The 23,002-nt window shown below is 41.8% G+C and overlaps 1 protein-coding gene across 1 annotated transcript in view; it reads right to left on the reverse strand.

Moving 5' to 3' along the window:
- The window catches only part of TTN (titin), a 274,354-nt gene that overhangs the window by 165,857 nt on the left and 85,495 nt on the right, over positions 1 to 23,002 (reverse strand). Inside the window, exons 71-106 of the mRNA XM_072752064.1 lie at positions 22,148 to 22,426; positions 21,739 to 22,026; positions 21,297 to 21,575; positions 20,925 to 21,203; positions 20,538 to 20,816; positions 20,137 to 20,424; positions 19,717 to 20,004; positions 18,904 to 19,185; positions 18,369 to 18,647; positions 17,970 to 18,251; positions 17,541 to 17,819; positions 17,132 to 17,419; positions 16,671 to 16,949; positions 16,298 to 16,576; positions 15,913 to 16,191; positions 15,484 to 15,771; positions 15,055 to 15,342; positions 13,440 to 13,721; positions 12,907 to 13,185; positions 12,206 to 12,487; positions 11,813 to 12,091; positions 10,813 to 11,100; positions 10,411 to 10,689; positions 10,018 to 10,296; positions 9,649 to 9,927; positions 8,764 to 9,051; positions 8,340 to 8,627; positions 7,351 to 7,641; positions 5,073 to 5,360; positions 4,392 to 4,484; positions 3,971 to 4,256; positions 2,945 to 3,128; positions 2,672 to 2,761; positions 2,309 to 2,576; positions 1,945 to 2,205; positions 42 to 251 (exon numbers count right to left, since the gene is read on the reverse strand). Of these exons, the coding sequence (XP_072608165.1) occupies positions 42 to 251; positions 1,945 to 2,205; positions 2,309 to 2,576; positions 2,672 to 2,761; positions 2,945 to 3,128; positions 3,971 to 4,256; positions 4,392 to 4,484; positions 5,073 to 5,360; positions 7,351 to 7,641; positions 8,340 to 8,627; positions 8,764 to 9,051; positions 9,649 to 9,927; positions 10,018 to 10,296; positions 10,411 to 10,689; positions 10,813 to 11,100; positions 11,813 to 12,091; positions 12,206 to 12,487; positions 12,907 to 13,185; positions 13,440 to 13,721; positions 15,055 to 15,342; positions 15,484 to 15,771; positions 15,913 to 16,191; positions 16,298 to 16,576; positions 16,671 to 16,949; positions 17,132 to 17,419; positions 17,541 to 17,819; positions 17,970 to 18,251; positions 18,369 to 18,647; positions 18,904 to 19,185; positions 19,717 to 20,004; positions 20,137 to 20,424; positions 20,538 to 20,816; positions 20,925 to 21,203; positions 21,297 to 21,575; positions 21,739 to 22,026; positions 22,148 to 22,426 (9,597 nt within the window). The remainder of the gene's footprint in view (positions 1 to 41; positions 252 to 1,944; positions 2,206 to 2,308; positions 2,577 to 2,671; positions 2,762 to 2,944; positions 3,129 to 3,970; positions 4,257 to 4,391; positions 4,485 to 5,072; positions 5,361 to 7,350; positions 7,642 to 8,339; positions 8,628 to 8,763; positions 9,052 to 9,648; positions 9,928 to 10,017; positions 10,297 to 10,410; positions 10,690 to 10,812; positions 11,101 to 11,812; positions 12,092 to 12,205; positions 12,488 to 12,906; positions 13,186 to 13,439; positions 13,722 to 15,054; positions 15,343 to 15,483; positions 15,772 to 15,912; positions 16,192 to 16,297; positions 16,577 to 16,670; positions 16,950 to 17,131; positions 17,420 to 17,540; positions 17,820 to 17,969; positions 18,252 to 18,368; positions 18,648 to 18,903; positions 19,186 to 19,716; positions 20,005 to 20,136; positions 20,425 to 20,537; positions 20,817 to 20,924; positions 21,204 to 21,296; positions 21,576 to 21,738; positions 22,027 to 22,147; positions 22,427 to 23,002) is intronic.

Genomic DNA, 23,002 nt, shown 5'->3' on the forward strand with positions numbered 1-23,002 from the left:
TTTAAGTTATATATCCGCAGGGATGCAGTCAACTACATTACCTTCGTCATCTGGGGTCACATTGTGGATGGTCATGTAATGGCAGCGACCATCATTCCTAAAGTTGTACTTCTGGCTTTCGGTCAGTTCTGTTGGGCCTTTGTACCATGTCACTATGGCATCATCAAAAGACACTTCGCATTCGAAGGTGGCAGACTGATGCTCACTCACCACGATGTTCTGTATGCGCTTTGTAAACTGAATTGGTTCAGCTGTTTAAGGACAAAGAAGTTTCAGAGTTAGATTGCTTAGGGAGGGATTTTTTTCACTGTGCTCTCTCCTCAGATATTTAAAGACTCCACCTAGGTATCCAATTGGAAAAACACCAAAGGCTGAAAATACATAACAAAAAGAAAGTGCTCTTTTTTTTTTTTTTTTTTTTTTTTTTTTTGCTTTAGTAACAAGAAATTATTCCAATACTTAAGTGTATTGCTTCAGGACCAATGTAGGAAAGTGAAAAGAAATCCCTGGGGTTCCTTAAAATATTTGCATAAAGACAACAGTCAAAGGGGCTTATGACCCAAAAAGGCAACAGTCAAAGGCGCTTATGACCCAAAAGTCAAATTAAGCTTTAAAAATGTTAGTGAAATTGGGGATTCAAACTAAAGGGAAGATAAACTTAATTTTACTCTGTAATTTGTTCTCCTTTGAAATTCTTTCCTCTGTAAAATAATTTTTGCTATTCAGGCCCCAGAATTGTTTATCATCTACTATGTTATAACTTTCCTTGTGAAATAATTTTGAACTCAATAGGAAGTCTGAACTTCCAAATTTCAGATGATTCATTTTTAGGAGTTCTGAAACCTGCTTTGTAAGCACCTGTGGACATGCACGAAGCAATCGAACCACTGGGAGTGAATAGCAGGGTCGTATTTCGTAGGAGACTGAGCTGCAGTAGAGGGTCCTGCAAAATTTTATCTGGAATTAAGTGTATGACAGTATCAAGAACATCTTAGACATCATGAGTACTCTGGTGAGCCTTTTTTTTGAAGGTTCATATGAGAATGCAATTATTTAAAAATTGTTTTTTAAAAAGTGGTTTCGGCTAGATCCTTTAAATTGAAACCTACTAAAAATGTTTGAACTTCAAAATACAATCAGACATTGTCATCCACTTACAGCAAGTCAAAGAAGTTAAAATGTCTGTGTAAATAAGTCATATAGTTGCATTTCAACAACTACAAATGAGCACCAACTGGACGTAGATGCTACCATTAGAGCTAAAATGTTGCTCAGTACAGCCCAAGGGTGTCTTCAGACACCGCAGATAGATGATCAAGGGATTAGGAAATAAATATTATTTGCTCCTAAATCCTGAGAGTTCCCTTTATTTCAGAGAGTTAGAAGGTTGGACTAGAATCCTCACGTGAAATAATTATTTTCAAAAAATAGCTGCTAATCACACACGACGCACGTTGTTACCTTTACCTATTAAGTTTCAGATAAGCAGATTCCAACTGATTTCTATAAACAAAATCGATTTTTTAGGTCTATTACATATAGCCAAGCTCTTGTAGCTATGGCTATGAAATCTGGTCATTTCCAAGATCTCTATCTTAGAAGGAGAATCATAGATGCGAGACCTACAGAATTTCGTAAAATTGTAAAGGATGATCGAAGTTAGCACAATTAGGGAGTTTAGTAACTGTTAGAGAGTCCTGTCTTAGTTTAGGCCGCAAGCTGCCTTTGACCAGAGAGAACCACGCAAAAGAACCGGCCCTCGCGTGGCTGCTTGACTTTGATCCCGAGCACCTCTTGGGCCGCGAGTGGCCACGGTGCACGCGGGTCCAGAGTAAGGACCTGGAGCACATCAGTCAACGCCCGGTGGCCCGGTGGCAGGGGGGTCCCACACGACCTTCGCCAGTGGCCTGGGTAGAAATCACCCCATCAGGGCCCCTCGCCCACCTTCAATTCTGAGCTCTGCCGACGTCTCAAGGTCTTCATATTTGCAGGTGTACCGCCCCTGGTCTTCTGCTCGAACATCTGCGATGGTCAGTTTGTGGACCTTGTGCTCCACTGCTGTCTGATGCCTGCCCTGGGGCTTCAGGAGTCTGCCATTTCTGAACCATGAAGATTTTACGTTTGGCACGGAAAACTGGCAGGTCATGGTGCAAGTCTGGCCTTCTTTCAAAGTCACATCCTGAAGATGCCGTTCCCAAGCAGGCTCTGTTGGTATGACACGCACAAAACCATTTTGTCTCCTAGCACACACAGGTGTGCTCAACAGCAAACTAACCGCACAACTTTCAATAAGATGCTTCTTACTTACCGATCACAGTTAGTTTGGCACTAGCGATGTGGGGACCACACACCAACCTATAATTGCCCTGATCTTTGAGTTGACAGTCTTTGACTCTGAGCGTGTGTCGATCACCATCAATACTTATTTCAAATTTATCACTGGGCTCCAGTTTTTCAGTCCCTTTGTACCATGAAAGCTTGATCTCTGGATAATTGATCTTGATGTCAATTTCGAACACAGCTTCGTCATCTTTCAAAACTGTCTGATTCTCAATATCCTTGATCAGAGTGACAGGCTAGGAGAATGAAGAATTAAGACACATTAGTCACTCCTTTCATTATAATTCCCAATAACCATCTGTTGCTGTATCATCTTCACGATTCACTTTACCTCTGTCTGTGACAGCCTTTGCTGAATAAATGATACAAGTTCCTCAAATTCCTTTTCGTCCTTCTCTGACTTCTCTATTTCCTCAATTTCCTGAGGAGGAAAGAGCGTAAGTATTACATATGGGGGAAAAAAAACTGAATTACAAGACACATGATTAGATTCAGCTTCCATTATTGATGCTGCTTAGGTTACACTAAATGAGCTCATAGAGTGTGGGGTACTGGGAATTTGAACATAAATTTTTAAGATGATGCTCTACACAAAAGATCTTACCAATCTATGTGTCTCCTCTTCTTGACTTTGCTTTAGCATTTCAAACGCTTGAAGAAGACCTCGGAAGTCAGTGATTCCATACATGCGGGCATATTTTTCATATTCTTTAGGATCAACATTTTTGAGAAGTTCCATAATATCGATTTCCTCCTCTTCTCCAGTTCCCTTCTTTAAGACTGGAGTTCTAAATGAAATCAGAAATAAACATAAATCACCTATCTTCTACTTATTTTGAATTGCTTATCATCATTTAAATATTATAAATATCATTACGGGTTTTTCCCCTCATGAAGGCATAGTGCTATATCCTTTGTTCAAGAAATATTAGTTTTACCACATTAACTGTGAAACAATAAAAAAAAATGTGGGTTTGGTGATGAGGTGGATCAAGACTGGACCATTGTTAGAAAGTACAGAAATTTAATCAAAGAGTTGAAGGAAGAATAACAGAAATATATTTGTAAACTTTACAACCAAGAGTCTAATGAAATAATGAAAAGGAATAGCAACAGGAGCAATGGAAAGTATTAAAAAGGGAAAGATATTATACATCATGGGAAAGATGTGTGGAAAGCAAATGTTAATTTAATAATCAATTATGTTGAAACATTATTTATGATGAAAGTATTGGTAATTATGGGAAATGTTTAAAGTGTTGATCTAGAAAAGAATTCAGAATATGACAAGTAATACAGAGAAACAAAAAATTCGTAATGAGACACATACAAATTTCTCCGCAGGCTGTTTCCTTTTTTTTTTTTTTTTTTAATTTTAACTAAAAAAATTCACCTCATTCTCAAAACTTTCTCATGATTGTCCAGAAACCAATCCTCATGAAATGCTAACTTATGCTCCAACATTGGATGCTTGCTTAAATGTTTTTAGGAGAATGTCTGTGTGCTTATGTCCTTTCTCTGTCAGAATCTTGGAGGGGATGTTCCCTGCCTCTTGAGACATCTCTTTTGTGAATGGAAAATGATTGTGTGTGTGTGTGTGTGTGCGTGTGTGCGTTTTAATTGAACTTACTTTTTCAGCATTGCTCTAAGATCTCCTTCAATCTTCTCCTGTTTCTTCCTTTCATCCACCTGCAGGTTAACATTACTTTCAATTTCACCGTGTTTATTAAATGCGACACACCGATACAATCCAGAATCGGTTTTTGTGGTGTCTCTAATCTCCAGCTTTGCTTCGTCGCCTTTCTGGTGGATATGAATGCGACCCCCCTGGTTCAGTTGCCTCCATTTCCCTTTTGTCCATTTAACATTTGGGATTGGATCACCTCCAACTTTTGCAATGAATGTTGCAGTGGTTTCTAAGGAAGAACAAAAGCAAATGAATAATAATTTTTTAAAAAACCCTTAATTTTCCCAAATTAGGTTCTTCCAACATTAAATCAGCAGTAAAATGTACTGGGTAGAGGTAGAGGTACTGTTCGCGAAGGACTTACTTTCTACGACTCTGATACTCTGAGGTTCTGACACGAAGAAGAGTCTCCCGTCGACTGCTGCTTTCTTAGCTGCTGGGACTGCGGCTGGTTTGTCTAAAAGACACATGTACATGTTTTGTTACTACAATCGCCTTAAAATTGGAGTAACTAATTCCTTCGTGAAGTGAGCTTTGGGAATTTGGCAGTGTCAAAGATACCATTCACTCTAGGACTCACTATGTAGGAGGGGGGATTATGGAAGATAAAGCAGTTTTATAGGCTTCTGTAACTGGTTGTAGCTCTCACATGCAAGCTGAACTATAATCCTAAAAGCACTATCAAATTTATATTTCCATGCCTGGCTTTATTCTATGGATTTCCTCTAGGACAATGGCATCAGATTCCCTCATGTCACATTTACTACAGCATTGTTTTTGGGGCTTAATTATACCTTCTTGGATATGGCGGAAAGTGGTGCAAGAAATAGGATGGTGGACACAGGGTAATGTCAGACAATTTGCATTGACATTATTTCTGTGAAATAATCTGGCCCTTCAATTAGAATAAGGAGGCTATAAATTGCTAACGAGCAATAATCGATGTTTCTAAAAACCGAATTCCATTCTTATTTAAGTTGTAATAAGCCAATAAATGCGACCCGTCATTGGCTTCATTGGAGCAATGCCTTTGACGTATCTCTACCTTTAATGGTCACTTTTGATTTTGAAGTGTCACTTCCAGCTGCATTTGAAGCTTTGCACACGTAATCTCCTGAATCGGCTTTAGCCACGTCCTTCAGTTCCAGCACTGCGGTCCCGTTGGCAAAGCTGAAGCTGCACCTGTCTGAAGGCTTTATTTCCCTTCCAGCCTTCAACCACTGGATCCTGATGGGCTCCGATCCCCGCACGTGGCAGCTGAGCTGCACAAATTCTCCTTCGCTTACTGTTACTGGAGTGAGGTGCTGATCAAACACAGGCGCCTTCTTAGGTTCTGGAATTAAAAAGGTATTTTTAACCATGAAAGGACCACAAAGGCAAAAAAGAGTACTAAATTCCAGAAAGGAAACAAGTTTTGCCTCTAACAGGCGATACCAGTTGCTATAGCACACCTGAGTCAGTAACTGATTCAAGGTTGATTCCTCTCCGAAGGCAATAGTAACATTTGTTAGATTTTTTGTTTTTTAAAGAAGATAAAGTTCTCGAAACAAGCAAAGAGCAGATTGCCCATAAATCATGCGAGCATCTGTGTCCTGATCAAGCACTGCAAATGTTGCAACGGCCAGTTCCTATAAACTTGGGTACTAAGTAGCACAGTATGGATTCTCTAGAACCTGCCTGTAGCTGCATTTTTGCTGCCTCCTACAATCTAAGGGCCTACCGGGAATTCTGCTCCCCTAGAGCAGCAGGTTTTGCTGCCCTCTGGGAGAGAAAGCCAACATTTGAATAATCCATGAGCCCGCATCATAATATGTGATTTTTCTCTTGATATTCATCTTTAGCTATTAAATGTAGCTACAGTAGCATTTAAAATCTAATCTTTGCCCAAAGGAAACAGTAGTTGAAGCTCAGTGTTCAACTGAAAACCAATGAAGAATATACAGGTAACATGGTAGGAAGGCCATGTTATATAATGGTTTTATTCAATGATTCTGAGAACTAGATATAAACATAAGGCCATATTCATGACTGTAGTGATTAAAACTTGCGATGTTTACTTTGAAAAGAACAATCTACAGAGACAGCCGCAGAATGCTAGAGAAAGTACTTACCTATTCAATGGCAAAACCCCCAGGGATATGAATCATGAACACAAGCCACTTCCTAAGGTTATAGTTTTTGTCTTATTAAACATATTTTAAAACTAAAGGCACTTAAGTCCTATTAAATGAGTGTCTTTTAAGTTAAGACAATGGAATAATATTAGCCTATTAGCGGTATTAACCTATTTTCTATCTATTACACATGTGCCCTGGAATGGGCAACTATACCACATCAGAATTGGTCATCAAACTCCACGCAGCTCAAGAAAGTTGGCTTATAAAGTGACTGTGATGAATCTGCATCATAATCATCTGGATGAAGCCATTATATGGTCAGAGGATCAGAAAAAAAAAAAAAAGATCTCCTTAAATGCTACAGTCTGTTTCTTTGCCTCAAGCTAGGACTGTATATTTAAATATGTCTTTCCATAATAACATGGAGCATCTTTCCTCTCATCTTTTTTTTTTTCCTTTTGAGGAAATTTTACTTTTTTGTCTGGGATTAATATTCATCTATAGGCTAAAAAGCTTTGGGCAATCTATGCCAAACAATAATCCTTTAGAAATAGAAAAGAGAATGTTTCAGAATGTGCTATAACTTATAAGAAGCAAAGCTAATACAGTTTTCCGTGATGAAAATTTAAGAATTTTTCAAAATAAATGTGCTTCATAAAAATTTATATATTACTGAGGCGTGAATTTCTGAGTAGACCTCTAACGGCCTGAGAGAATTTTGGGATCTGATTTACAAGCTACAATTCTCGTCCATTTATTATACAACACCTACTTTGCTGGCCTTGTAAGTCAATTGCAAATAGTATGCATTTCAAGTAAATATATGTGGAATTATGGCAAGCCAGTTACATAACGTATATTTACAGTTAGCCCTTAAACAACATGGGTTCGAACAGTATGGGTCCACTTACACGGGGATGTATACTTTTCTCTAGCTCACTGTATGGTAAGAATGTATAACTGACTATTCATGTTATTGGTAAGGCTTCTAGTCAATAGTATACTATTTGCAAAGTTTTGGAGGAGTCAGAAGTGACAGGGGGATTTGTTGGCGCTCCCAGCCTACAGTTGGCCAACAGTCAACTGTATATCTACCATAACTTGTCTGGCCGACAGAGTTAAAGAAGAAAGAAGGAGAAACGCACAGGGCCATCTAACAGACGAGAAGAAGAACACAAGAGGTGGGGGACCACGAAGATCACTGACCTTTGATGACAATTGAAGATGTACACAGAGCAGAGCCCGCGTCATTGGACACTTTGCATGTGTACAAGCCAGCGTCGCCCATGCCCGCCTTCTTGATGTGCAGCAGGAGGGTGTTGTTCTTGAATGTAATTTCGCAGTTAGAGGTTGGGTGTATCTCAACATTATTTTTGTACCATGCAACCGTTATAGGCTGAGAACCGGCAACACGGCCCTCAAGGCGGAACGAATTCCCCTCCGTTTCTTCAACTGTCTCAGAGAGTTTTTTAGTGAAACTTGGTGGAATTAGCCGCTCTGCAAGAAATTGCAAGGACAAATAAAATGGAAGTCAGAATCAGGTTATTGATAGAAACCTTTCAAGAAAAAAAAGTCCTATTTTACATTAAAAGTTGATGCTAACTAAATACAGTGAATCGGCGTATGTTTCTAAACATCTCAGCCTCCCTCCACAAGCTTATTCTCTGATTTATGGGCAAGTGACAAAAAGAACTTATGGCCATTTACAGAACAGCATATTTGTAAAAAACAAACAAACAAATAAATAAATACCATGACCCTACACCATCTAGTCATGCAGATACGAAAATAAGGGGGTGGGGGGCAAAGTGTTTGTTCAGCGTCACAGATAATTAAATAAAAACCACTAATAGTTAGGAGCACTTAATTTGCACCAGGCACTGAACTAATAGTTTTACATGATTTTACATTGATCATTTCAAAGACCCAGTGAGGGGTCACTGTTACAACCCTCTTATTTCTCACTGAAATAAGAGGAGGGCGGTCTTAGGGTTAAGTAGGATATATACAGTTTCAGAAAAATGTGAATTTAAACAGATCACCTGTTCTCTAGAGAAACTTATTTCTTCTTAAACATTTTTATGTCATTTGTTTAAAAGTGTCCTAAATTTCACTGTCCTAGTGGAAATTGAACCTTTAGGACAGAACGGAAAATTATTATGTTTTGTTGGACCAACATGCGAAATAAATGATACCTTTTATATTAAGTTGAGCTGTGCAGGAGTCCTTTCCCACTTCATTCACAGCATAGCAGGTATACTGTCCAGAGTCTCCCTTGTCTACTTTCAGTATCGTCAGGTGGGCGCTGTTTTCCAGGTAACTAATCTGGTAGTTTCCACCACTTCGTATCTCTCTGTTGTCCTTGGCCCAGGTGACCTTTATTGGTTGTGTCCCAGTAACATGGCACTCGAAGTCTGCACTCTCCCCAACCACAGCATCCACAGGGGCCACGGGGATGTCAAAGAAGGGCGGGTTCTTCCCCTCTAAGAGCAGAGCAGAAGGACAAGGTTTCAGGCCCCATATCCACCCCACTTTATGGAAATCGTGGTCTTTTTCCTTTAATTTCAGGAATAGAAATTTCATTTACAGAAACAGAAAGATGTTAAAGAAGCCACAAACCTGTGAGGATGAGTCTGGCGCTGGAGGAAGCAGACCCTATAGGATTCGTAGCTGTGCAAGAATACTGGCCTGCAAGGCTCCGATCTGTTTTAAAAATATTGAGAGTGGCCACGTTATCTAAAAATGATGTCTGTACATTTGGGCCATCTTTCAATGGCTTGCCGTCTTTGTACCAAGACACTGAGATAGGCTCTGATCCATTTATGGTACATTCAAAGACAACGGGCAGTCCAACCGTTTCTTGAACATCTCGCAGTTGACGAGAAAATGATGGTGGAAGTTTTTGCTCTGTAAGAACAGAATTAAGATAATGAGAATTTCTGGATGTTTTTAATTTGCTGAATGTTCTTCTCACAATTATGGCGGTAGAGGCAATAGTAGGTCTATGACAACATCAGGAGGTATTACCATCTCTTGAATTAGCTTGGACATGAAGAAACACATATGAACTTTTGGAGCAACATTTTCACCCTGTGGTCACCTTAATTCACAGTGGGTTCAAAAATACGTAAGCCCAAAGAGAGATCGGTTGGCTTAAGGTACAGCTCAAGGCAGGCAGCAAATTCTCCTACTTTTTAAGACTGCCCTGTGGCAATTTGAATGGGACACTCGTGAAGTGAAATTTGTAAAATATGGGTACGTGTTTTTTCCTAAAGATTTAATTATAGAGACAAGTGATTGCATGATCCTTCCAACCAAAGGTTTAGTCCTCTGATCTCTCCTGGCTACAGAAAAGGACAAGCCACTAACTATAGATAGGATGTCTTAAGAAGAACATCTTGCATCGGGCAAGATTTTCCTCAAAAAAAGAAGGTCTTTGCCAGATATTTTAAATCTTGTTCAAGAGCAACACAAATTCATTCACTTTTAAAATATTGCAGTCACCTTGCACACTAAGGAAAGTTGATGAAGAAACTTCCCCCACACTGTTTTCAGCTCTGCAGATATATTCTCCGCTGTCATTACTATCAACCTGGTTGAAAACCAGTGTAGCCACGTTGTTCCTAAAATGCATTTTGTAGGTGGCAGTAGGTCTTAATTTTGTGTCTCCTTTGTACCAGGACACCCCAATTTCAGGGGTCCCAGCAATTTGGCATTGCAAAGAGGCAGAGTCTCCAACGGTCACTTTAACAGGCTCCAGCTGCTTGACAAAATACGGTGGTTCTGCAGGCAAGAGAGGTTAGTTAGTGAGGAAGAGACATGTCAGAATGGTTAACTTACATACGATGATATGGATGCAGGATCAGAACAAACCTAGTATCAGTATTTGTGCCGAGCAAGAATCTTTTCCAGAAGCATTTTCAATGTAGCAATTGTATTGTCCTGCATCCTCTACCGTGCTACTTGGAATTTCCAGGATTGCAGATTTTTCAGTTGTGGTTATATTACACCTCTGGGAAGGAGTTATGTTTATGCCATTTTTCTTCCATGTAACTGAAATGGGAGGAGTTCCAGTGTAGGTGCCCTCTAGAATCAGGGGCTTTCCTTTCTCTATGCTGTAATCATTGAGCCTCTTCACAAATTTGGCTGGGGCTATAGTAAACAAATGGAAAATACGAAATCAAACACGTGTACCTTTAGGTAGAGCCCGATCTATTACTCCACATATGTTAGGCTGTAAAAACGCAGACTAGCAGTCAAACAAACCTTTTACATAGAGGTGTGTTGTACAGGAAGCTTTGCCAGCTTCATTACTAACTATGCAGGTATAGTCTCCGCTTTGTGTTGTGTCTACACCAAACAACTCCAGCTCAGCAACGCAATCCTCCAGAGATACGTTACACCTGTCGCCTGGGGCTAGTTCACTGCTACCCTTGAACCAGCTGACAGTGAAAGGAGGTGTTCCTTTTATGATGCTTGTGAAAGTTACATTGGCTCCGGTTAAGACATCCATGGCCTCAGGTTTCTGAACAAAGGATGGTGGTTCTAAACAACAACAACAAAAAAATCACATATCAAAAGCTGTTTAATATTTTTGAATTTTGATGATGAAAATGCTCATTACCACGTTAAGAAATGCATTTCTATTTTACTGTATTTTGAACTGACCTCTCACAGTCAGAGGAGCACTGCATTCGTCAGAGCCGGCTACATTAGTAGCTATACACGTGTAGTCGCCGGCATCGGACTCTTCTAGCATGTTCACGGTTAAAGCACAAGTGTTATCTGTCAGGGTGGTCTGGTATTTCCTTCCACTGCTGACCTCGTTTCCTTCGTGGAACCAGGAGACAGAGATTGGGGGTGACCCATAGACTTTGCACTCCATTACCACCGAGGAACCAGACAGACCATGCGTCTCTTTCAATTTTCTCGTGAATGAAGGAGGAACAATTCGGTCTGAATGTGGTGAAAATCAAACAAATAAGGGACATCAGTTATCAAATGATTTGAAAAGAGAATTATTGTCTTTTTGGTGGACTATCCCTAGATCCACTTGGCTCTTTTGCAAGGGTATCAAGGAATTCCCCCTGGCTTCACACAGTGGAAAGCCCTGAGAATCCATGGGCAAGATGTGCTAGTTGAAGAGTTGGGGGTTTTGGTCTCTCGTCACTGTAAACCATGACATGCTGAATTATTTCAACATAGGTGATAGTTAAAGACAACTTTATCCTTCTCTAGGGATTGAGTCTTACTCCTACTGCTCTGAATTGTGGAAATTTCTCCAGGAAAAAGGGATAAAACTTTTTAAAAAAATATTTTATTTATTTGGGTGAGAAAGAAAGGCCACATCAGGGGGAGAGGCAGAGAGAGGGGGAGACACAGGCTCTCCACTGAGCAGGAAACCCAACGTGGGGCTTGATCCCTGGACCCCAGGATCATGACCTGAGCCAAAGGTAGATGCTCAACAAACTGAGCCACCAGGCACCCCAGGATATAACTTTTGGACTTCATTTTCTTCCAACCCTATGGGTACGTTACCACTGATTTTGCTGATGCAGAGGGTATCAGTCTCATGTCACGTTGTAGAAGATGGAACTTCCCATTACACGTATATGTAAATCAGGAACTACACCACAATAACATTAAGATAAAAGTCCAACCAACCAACCTGAAACTTGTACTGAGGCTGTACAGCTGTCTTTGCCAACAGGGTTTTGCACCTCGAAACTGTATACCCCACTGTCACTGGGTGCCACATTGATAATCTTAAGGCCAGATACTTTGTTGAAGAAACTTATTTTGTATTTGCTGTCACTCGTCAGCTCTTTTCCATCCTTAAACCACTTAGTACTGAGTTCAGGTGTGCCAGTGACCGTGCATTCCAAGGTACAGGTATCTCCTGTGGTAACTCTTATGGATTCTGGCTTTTCCACGATTGCCGCAGGTTCTGGAATGGGATATAATAAATTACATCCAAACTTTACGATCAAACTGCAAAGCTAAAGAAAACACAGATACAGCGTGTGCTTTGTATTCATGGTAATGTTCTATCTGGACTAACCGAGAACGGAGAGCGTGGCGAAGCACTCTTGCATTCCAGCATCGTTTTTGATCTGACAGGTGTACTTCCCGGCGTTGGCTGTTTCTGCTCTTGCAAACTGCAGGGTTGCAACGTTTTCTGAATAAGACACCCATATGTTGTCACTCTCTCTAACAATTTCCCCCTTATCTTTGAACCACACCACTGATAGTGGCTCAGGCCCTTCGATAGTGGTCTGCAGCTGAACTTCTTCACCAACGATGGTAGAAATATCGCTGAGCTTCTTCACAAACCTTGGTGGTGCTGATGAGAAAAAGACAAATCGTTTAAAATCTGTGCGGCCAGTAGTACCTCCCTCCAGTTGTGCAATGCAATGCGAGGAATTACACTAGTGAGAATACGTTGTTTCCGCTTCTTAAATAAGAGTGGGAGCAGGGACGTGTCAGTTTATATTAAGCCAAAAGAGTCAGATGTCTTGCTTTCTCCAGCTTTCTGAGTTCAATGAAATTGACTGGAAAAACTGGCTAAAATGATATTTGGTAGGATTCAGATATGGGATGCACACTAAACATAAAAGGATTTGGCAGAGAAAAAAGGGTAAGTAGGAGACACAGCTAGTGATAAAGGGCTGGGCGATCGCTAAGAAGCCAAGAGAGCATTAAAATTAGAGGGGGGAGAAATCAGAAGGGGAATAGTAGACAGAAAAGAATGAGGCCACTCACCTTTCAGAGTGATAGAAGCAACACAAGTGTCGCTGCCCACATCATTGGTGGCTTTGCACTGGTACTCCCCTATGTCTGCAGCATCGACACCCAGGATGTGAATGCTCGTCAGGAAGTTCTCGGACATTATCTTGTACTTCTTGCCACTCCTAAGTTCTCTCTTATCTTTATGCCAAGAAACTTGAAAAGGAGGAGTCCCCTGAAGCTCACATTCAAGATGAACATCAGCTCCCTTCAGTGTCTCAACAGGATGAGGCTTTTTGCGGAAAATGGGTGGTTCTGCAATAGGAAGGTAATTGAGTTAGAGAAAAAAAAATGAAAGAAAAGGAAAATCGGGCTGTATTCTGTTAGTATATAGTTTCAAGTAAGGATCAGTTTCCCATTCCATCGCAGAGACAGAACACATGACTTTCGATTTTTGATCATTAGGCTTTAAAAATGTTAAAACATTGCTGCGGAGTCATGCGGGGGACTGAGAGGACAACCAGAGAGGAGTCCAAGGTGAGCAACACAAAGGAAGAGTAAGCTCTGACCTTTAACTTTTAAGGAAGTGCTGCTGCTCGCACTGCCTGCTGCATTGCGGGCCTCACACGTGTAGTCTCCGCTGTCCTCAACACTGAGGTTGTGCATTTCCAACACCGCCACCGAGTCAAGGAATGACATTCTGAATTTACTGCTCTCTTGAATTTCAGTCTCGTCTTTGTACCACAAAACCTTGATTTCTGGAGACCCTCCGATTTTGCATTCGTATCTTGTGTATTCATCCTGTTTCACAATTCTTGAAGGTTCTAGCTTCTTAATGAACCTGGGTGGTTCTATGGAACCAAGAAGAAAAGACAAGGTAAGGGATGGAAAAGACACGTATAACTCAAGATAAAGCGAAGGATGGAATCCCTCTGTCAGAGAGGTCTTTAACTCCGGAAAACATATTTATTTATTTGATGTGGTTCAAGGAACAATGGTTAATAATTAGTAGTTAAGAATGGTTAAGTTCAACTGAAGTAGAAATTTCTTAAAATGCATGTACTTCTGCAAGCAACCACATCAAATGCTATTATAAACGGAAGGAGGAAAATACATTAATTCATATTGTGTGATCCTCCTCCCAGCAAAAGATTCATTTCTTTAGCCCGAGATCAGAGGCAGGGCTATATCTGTTGTTTCAAGAACTCTGAAGTTCACAAGGAATAAGACAGTTTGACTACCTTCCTGTATGTGAACCAGTGGAGGTGTATCTCCTCCTATGGCTACAAAGATATCAGATATGTACCATGAGGAATGAGAATAACAAAACTGGGTGAGATATTTTAATATTTATGCCAATTGCTCTTAAAGACCTTACATAGATATTTCTTCAACACTCATAATTTCCCTTCAACTGGGGAGAGCAAGGCTTTCTTCATTACTGAATCAAAAAATTCAAGCTCAGAGAAATAAAAATGATTAGGAGTATGTCATAGAGCAAATGGGCTGCTAAATACAATTCTATTTTAATTTCAAGAGATCTAGAAACCATCACCACAAAAATCCTAAAAAATTCTCTAACGGGTTAGATCAGTAGTTCATTGGGTTAAGTATTTAATCTCTGACAATGGCAGCCATGAACTTGCTACTGAAAGAAACGGTTGCCTTCCACAATGTCGGATATTAATGTTCACCCTAGCCCTCTGGCTTCCACTATTACTTAACTGGGACTAGAGGAGGGAGAGAGGTTAGCACAAGCTGAGTCTTCTTGAAGGGCTTATTTGGGATCTGCTATCCCCTGGAGCGATAAAATCCATTAATTTACAAACGACTGGGGAAAATAAGTCTTTTGAGATAACTTCCTTTTTTTTTTTTTTTTGGTCTTAAGCTGATTTCTTTCAAATTTGGATTTTCTTGCAATCCTGTGAAAATCTGTTGTTCACTCTTTCCCTAGTCTTTATCTTTAGCCTTTAAAAATCGATGTACAGTCTGTGTTTTATTAGTTTTATATTTTTTAATAAAAAATTTTAAAACTTGATCCCGTCTGGAAGGCCCTAGATCCATTTGATCTCTCCTAATTACTCGACCATGGTCCTACACATAACTTTCAAGCACACCCTTCCTCCTGTATTTCAAGATATTGAAAATGTAAAAGAGATGTTGCTACGTGACTGGAACAGGTACCTTGTACACCCAGGTGAGCAGAACAAGAGTCTTTTCCAGCGACGTTGCTTGCGTAGCAGGTGTACTGCCCAGCATCGCCTTTGCTTACTTTGAGAACCGTCAGAGTTGCAGTATTTTCAACCAAAGTCATCTTGTAGTTGCCTCCAGGGCGAATCTCTCGGTTATCTTTGGCCCAAGTGATTTTGATGGGTGCAGTTCCAGTTACATGACATTTAAGAGAACCACTTTCTCCAAGAGCAAGATCTACTGATACGGGCTTTAGATCAAAGAAAGGAGGCACTTCGTGCTCTGAAAAGGATGAAGACCAACATGGTGACTTCAGTTTTCATGCTCCCAGACATGGAGCAGAAACTGAGAGGCACCAGTCCTTTGGTGGCCCACAGCAGTGAAGCTTTTATAATGAAGAGGGTAGCGCGATGAGCTACTCACCTGAGAGAATGAGCTTGGCACTAGATGAAGCAGTTCCAAGAGGATTGGAAGCTGAACAATTGTACTGACCAACGTGGCTCTGGTCAGTTTGCAAAATCTGAAGGGTTGCTACGTTATGAACAAAAGAGGTTTGCAAATTAGCATCGTCTTTCAAAAGTACCCCATCCTTGTACCAAGACACTTGAAGAGGTTCTGAGCCATTGATGCGACATTCAAATGCGACTGGGAAGCCAAGGGTCTCGTGAACATCCTTCAGCTTTCTTGCAAAGGAAGGTGGAAGTTTGCGCTCTGTAAAGAAGTTACAGATAATCCTCATTCACAAGAGAGAAAACATCCAGGACGCACTTCAATCCATTAACATTGTGATGTTTTTAAGCAAATGGGTCTGTTCAGCACACAGCAAGCCTTGGGAAACAAAACCATCATCACCTTTGATAACGAGCACGGCCGAAGAAGCGACTGCCCCCACACTGTTCTCTGCCTTGCAGGTGTACTCTCCTATGTCACTGTGATCCACTTTGTTGATAACTAAGGAGGCGATGTTATTTTTAAATTGCATTTTGTACGCAGGAGCTGAGCGCAGCTTTGTGTGTTCTTTATACCAAGCAATTCTAATTTCTGGGGTTCCATCTACTTTACATTGTAAAGTCGTGGGTTCTCCAATGGCTGCTTCTACGTGTTGCAGAGGCTCAATGAAATAAGGCGGTTCTAGGGTACAAAGGATGGCAATCAATCAATCATGCTGGCCTTAAAGAAGATGTTGTAAGAGAAGGAGAAGACAGCAATAAGAAGGGGAGGTAACTGATTGACACACCTAAGACAGACACCAGCGCGTCACAAATGTCTTGACCGGCCTCATTTTCTATCAGGCAACTGTACTGTGCATAATCCTCTACGGTGCTCTCAGTAATTTCCAGTATCGTGGATTTTTCCGTCGTGGTAATGCTGCAATTCTGCGACTGGGACAGCGGGGACTCATTCTTCATCCAGCTCACGGAGATGGGAGGTGTGCCCGAATAGGTGGCCTCGAGCACTATGGGGCTTCCCGTCTCCACGCTGAAGTCAGCCAACCTTTTCACAAAGGTGGCTGGTTCTGTGCAGACAAAACAGGAGGGTCAAATCGGCATCTTCAAGCCAAGACGTGGAAAGACACGGCAAAGACACACGAGTTGGAGAAAAGAGCAAACCTTTCACAAAAAGGTGCGCGGTACAGGAGGCACTGCCCGCCTCATTGGTGACGAGGCAGGAGTAGTCCCCGCTCTGCGATGGTTCCACCTCCAGCAGCTCCAGCTCGGTCACGGCATCCTCCAGGGAGATGGTGCAGGACTCCCCCGACACCAGTTCCCTGCTGCCTTTAAACCACTTGACCTTGAATGGAGGGGTGCCTCTGATGACACAGCTGAATATGAGGCTTATTCCAGGCAGCACTTCCACGGAGTCGGGGACCTGTTCGAAGGACGGGGGTTCTGGATACCCCAGGGGAGGGAGAGAGCGAGAGGAAACAAAGAGATAAGAGATCCAGGTGAGATGCGCTTTTTGGCCCTTGAAGGAAAGGGAACTAAGGCTTCAAAGGAGACACGACAAAAGCTCCCACGCGCGGCAGGTGCCAAGTGGCGCCGGGCAGCCGCGGCCTGACCCGCACACTGACCTTGCACGGTCAGCAGTGCCGAGCACTCGTCAGAACCGGCCACGTTGGCGGCCACGCACGTGTATGTGCCTGTGTCGGAAGGCTCCAGGAAGCTCAGGCTCAAAGTACAGACGTTTTCCGAAAAGCTGGACTGGCATTTAGGCCCACTGACGACCTCATTCCCGTCCTGAAACCAGCCGACCGAAATGGGCGCCGAGCCGGACACCCGGCACTCCAGAACCGCCGAGGCCCCCAGGATGGCGTTGGTGTCCTTCAGCTTGCGGATGAAGGAGGGGGGCACGACTCGATCTATGTGGGAGAAGGGTGATTCTCTGTTTAAAGAGAAGCTTGCTTGCTTTTTTCTTTCTTTTCTTTTTTTTTTTTTCCTCCAGGAAAACTGATAGATCCATTAAAACCTCATACTACTCACCCGAGACGTGGACGGACACAGAGCAGGTGCTTTTACCAACACTGTTCTTCACTTCGAAGCTGTATAACCCCTTGTCACTCATTTCTGCACAAGGGATTTTAACTGAAGCCACTTTGTTGATGAACGTAATGTGATGTTTGCTGTCTGCAGACAATTCTCTCCCATCTTTGAACCACTTGACTGAAAGCTCTGGTGTTCCAGCCACCACACACTCTAATGCAAAAGGATTCCCAGTAGTGACCGTCATGGGTTCTGGCTTCTCTACGATTCTGGCTGGTTCTAAAAGAAGAAGTATAATGCGTTGAAGATAAAGTCACCTCCCAGACTGAGAGTGTAATCAACATACAATGGGATAAGATTAATATTTGTGGAAGACAATCATGGGCCAGTCGTTCTGATTTTTTATCCAGGTTGTCCTTTGTTACTAACCTAGGACTGTCAAGACTGCCGAACATTCTCGCATCCCGGCATCGTTCTTGATCTGGCACACATATTTTCCAGAATCAGATGCTTTTGGGCTCCCAAGTTGGAGGGTTGCGATGTTATCGATGAACGAAATCCTAGTGTTTTCACTCTCTCTGATGACTTCACCTTTATCTTTCAGCCAGACCACAGAAATTGGCTGGAAGCCTTCCACCACAGCCCGTAACTCAACAGCATCCCCAATAAGGGTTGAGGTGTCGCTTAGCTTTTTCACAAATCGTGGAGGCTCTAATGAAAGAAATTTGTGGTTAGGGGAAGAAAGGGAACCACAGCCACCTAAATTATTAGCTAAGCAAGAAAAGAGGAAAGGAAGAGACATCTATTTTTGTGCCCAGGTGTACAAACCTTTGAACTTGACAGAGCAAACACACGTGTCGCTTCCCACCTCGTTAGTGGCTTTGCAGTGATACTCTCCTACATCGGAAGCTTCGAGATTAAGGATATGAAGACTTGTATCAAAATTTTTTGACGTGATTTTAAATTTCTTGCTGCTTCGAACTTGCTTTCGGTCTTTAACCCACACCACCTCAAACGGGGGGGTTCCCGAAATTTCACATTGGAAGATAACGTCAGAACCTTTAAGAGCTCCTACTGGAGAAGGCTTCTGGGTGAAAACAGGAGGTGCTACCGGGGAAAAAGAAGATAAATGATGAGAACATTTGCTTACTGAAAAGGAAAAAAAAAACATATTTTAGAATCCAGAATCCACTAGGAGCGATTGGTGTGACCATATGCCAGTAGGCTAACGCAAGAAATAACAATTCCTGCAAGCTAGTTAAGAATTGCTCCCACGGTGAGCCTTTTTATTTTGGAGCTCATCGCGTCGCTGAGAAAGACTCAAACCAGAGGAGAAGAAAGCAAGCAGCTTAGCGTGTCTAACCTTTCACGGTCAGGGCTGTGCTACAGCTGGCATCACCAACACCATTATGCGCTTCACAGATATAGTCTCCGCTGTCCTCAGCGCTGGCTTCATTGATGGTAAGCAAGGCCACAGAATTAACGAATGACATGTTGTATTTCCAGCTTTCGTGAAGTTCGCTGTCGTTTCGGAACCACTGAACTTTGATTTCCGGGGAACCACTTATTTTACATTCCAGCTGGATGGATTCTCCCTGCTTTGCAACTTGAGAAGCTTCTAGTTTCTTAACGAATTTGGGAGGTTCTAGTAAATCAAAGGAAAAAATAGCTTGTGTTTGTGGCTGAAGATCCCGTAAATATGTAACTTAAACGTGCTTATTAAGAATATACTTTCTGATTATTTTGTGATGAAATGTTATGTTTGCCATCAAATAAGCTCCCAATGGAGAATTTAATTGGTAAGTTTAATTTTTGCAGTTTGGATAGGTAAGCCAAAACATATAAGTTAGTGTATTATAGAGGTATTTGGTCAAAATTTAGTAATGATAAATCAGAACGCCACATAACAGAAAATAATATGAGACTGGATAGTTGAAACAATACTTCACAAATTTCAATTAGACCACACTATCTTATAAGATCACACTTAGAGTTAACACTAGAGAACAATATAAAGACAAAACAGATCTTCGATTAATGCTTTCAACACTAAAGTACAAATTCTAACATGACCCAGTTAGCTTGTCCCAAACACTTAAACACTAAAGGAACTTTTAGAAGACCGTTACGTAAACGTGGGAAAGAACAAATATCCGTAGATGCCGCATAATGATACCTTTTACACTGAGTTGAGCTGAGCACATGTCCTTGCCAACATCATTGGTTGCCTGGCAAGTGTACTGACCAGAGTCTCCTTTGCCTACTTTAAGAATTCTCAAATGGGGAGTGTTTCCCACACATGTGATGGTATAATTTCCTCCAGGACGTATCTCCTTGTTATCTTTTGACCAAGTGATTCGCATTGGTTGAGCACCAGTGACATGGCACTCAAAGTCAGCACTTTCCCCAGCAATGACATCTATAGATACGGGCTTGATGTCAAAGAAGGGAGACTTCTTAGGTTCTGGAAAATGAAAAGAAAAGGCAATGTGTGTTTTGTTTGTTTGACTTTCGTCACTGGCTGTTTCTACTCTGACAGTGAATAAGAAGTCACGGTTTGGTTTTTGCGAAGAGAAAGATTAACATGGGAACAAACCTCTCACTGCCAGTCTAGCACTAGAAGATGCTGTTCCAAGTGGGTTAGAGGCTGAGCAGGAGTACTGGCCAGAGTGACTCAAGTCAGTTTGCAAGATTTTTAAAGTTGCCACGTTGTCTACAAATGACATCTGTAGATTTTCGTCGTCTCGTAAAAGTACCCCATCTCTATACCAGCACACCTGGATGGGTGCGGAGCCATTTAATCGACAAGTGAGTGTCACTGGCAACCCAACCGTCTGTTCGATGTCTTTCAATTGTCTTGCAAAGGAAGGTGGGAGTTGGCGCTCTGTAGGAAGACAAGCAATACTTGAGTCATTAGTCCATGAGGAGAAAATTTCTCCCCAAAGATAAAAGGATTAATTTAAAAACACTTCTTAATTTCTAAAATAATATAATCACCTTGAATTCTGAAGACAGTCTTTGAAGCAGCAGTTCCTATACTATTTTCTGCTTTACATGTGTACTCTCCACTGTCATTAATATTCACTTTATTAAAAACAAGCGTGGCCACATTGTTTGTAAAATAGGTCCTGTATTCAGGAGTTGGCCGTAACTTGGTGTCTCCTTTGTACCAAGACACTGTAATTTCTGGTGTCCCAGCAACCTGGCATTGTAAAGACACCGAATCTCCAACCGATGCCTCCAGAGGTTCTAGCTCCGTAACAAAATAAGGTGGTTCTAAAGAAGAAAGGATCACATTCAGCAACTGGAATTAAAGAACACCAAACAGACCATGCTTTGTCTTACAGGAATGCCGACCACTGAGGAGAGAATAAGACAACACACCTAATGTAGATACCAGAGCTTTGCAGACATCCTTGCCTGCCTCATTTTCAATTTCACAGGAGTACTGTCCTGCGTCTTTTTTGGTGCTATTCAGGATTTCTAAGATGCACGTTTTCTCTGTTGTGACTATGCTGCATCTTTCAGACTGACTTATGTTGAAACCATCCTTTTTCCAGGTAACTGCAATCGGAAGTGTTCCGGTGTAGGTGCTCTCCAGAATTATGGACTTCCCTGGTTCCACGGAGTGATCACTTAGCTTCTTCACAAATGTAGCCGGTTCTGGTGAGTGACAAAGCATGGCAATTAAACCCAGGAAAAGCACATAGATGGCCCCATACAGAAAATCAGAAGAGCAAATGCACTCGAGCAAACCTTTCACGAAGAGACGAGTAGTGCAGGATGTTTGGCCAGCATTGTTAGAAACCACACAAGTGTATTCCCCACTCTGAGAGATGTCAACATTAAATAATTCCAGTTCTGCCACAGTGTCTTCAAAGTAGATGTTGCACTGATCTCCTCTCACGAGTTCTCTGGCACCTCTGAACCAGCCGACCTTGAATGGAGGGGTTCCTCTAATGACGCTTGTGAAAGTGACATTTTTGCCTGGCAGTATTTCCAGAGGTTCAGGCTCCTTCACAAAAGAGGGTGGTTCTACATGGACATGGAGGACAGTGAAAAGAACCTGTAAGTTTCTAATTTGGTTGCAACTCTGAATCTAAAAATGAAGAGCCCTTTGGAATGTGTGTCAGGTGGGTACCATGATGTGCACCCAAAGAAGAATTTGTGCAAAATGGCTTGTGTGTATAACACTGACCTTGTACAGCCAACGCTGCACGACATTCATCAGACCCAGCGGCATTAGCAGCCACGCATGTGTAACTGCCCATATCCGACGAGTCCAGAGAATTCAGCTGCAACGTGCAGACATTATCTGAGAATGTGGTCTGGTACTTTGCTCCGCTGACAATCTTCGTTTTCTCATGAAACCAGGCAACAGAGATAGGTGACGATCCAGCTACTTTGCACTCCAAGATGCAAGAAGTACCCAGCACCCCAACAGTATCTCTCAGTCTTCGTGTGAAAGAAGGAGGGACCATTCGGTCTGTGTGAGGAAAGGCAAGAGATCACCACGATTTGAAAGAGCAGAAGAGCCGTGAGAGAAGGCAACTGCTGAAGGAATCCGCAGAAGCAATGGGGGGTGGTGGGGATAGAGCGGAACTAACCTGAAACATCAACCACAGCTGTGCAGCTGCTTTTTCCGACGTTGTTTTGAACCTGGAAAGTGTATGTGCCTGCATCTTGCCTTTCAACAGAGAGTATCTTTAGGGTAGAGATTTTGTTGTAGAAGCTGAATTTGTGTTTTTGGCTGCTGGTCAACAGCTTCCCGTCCTTGTACCATTCAACCGAGAGTTCGGGAGTGCCGGCCACCTTACACTCCAGGGTGCATGTTTCTCCCACAGTCACTGTCATTGGCCCTGCTTTCTCAACAATGACTGCAGGCTCTGAAATAAAATGTGATAGCCATCTGTCAAAGTCCGTTACCTTTAGCATGATTCTACTCTCAAATTCACTAAGATTGGTTCTTCCAATGGTTTGGTTACGTTAGGGCGTTCTCTCTCTCTCTCTCTCTTTCTCTCTCTGGAGTGATGATTCCACAATTACATGTTGTCATGAATTTATGGGGGGTTATTATTAAGTCATATGTTTCTGCACTAGTTGGCTTCCAAAACAATTCAGACAATGTATATTAGTATGTACTGATTTGCCCTTGACCCTCTCTAGAGCAAAGGATTCATGTTTTGAACTACTTGATATCTTTGCTTTATTTTAAGGGGCTAAAGCCAGTATTTTTCCAAGCTGTTATCCAAATAATCACTAAATTAAAATGTCCAAAGATGCAAGTGTAAGTCTTTCCTATCTAACTTTGATCTTGGGAGTTCTTGTCAACATGAACAGCTAGTACTTTGGAAACAAAATTTCCTTGTGGCATATGCTGGCTTCCAATAAGTTTTCATGCTTAAATAAAAGAAAATCATGATTCTATCTGCTAATCCATCAAGAAAAGTAGTAAGTAAACA

The sequence above is a fragment of the Vulpes vulpes genome, chromosome 3 (assembly GCF_048418805.1).
Source record: "Vulpes vulpes isolate BD-2025 chromosome 3, VulVul3, whole genome shotgun sequence".
Taxonomy (NCBI): domain Eukaryota; kingdom Metazoa; phylum Chordata; class Mammalia; order Carnivora; family Canidae; genus Vulpes; species Vulpes vulpes.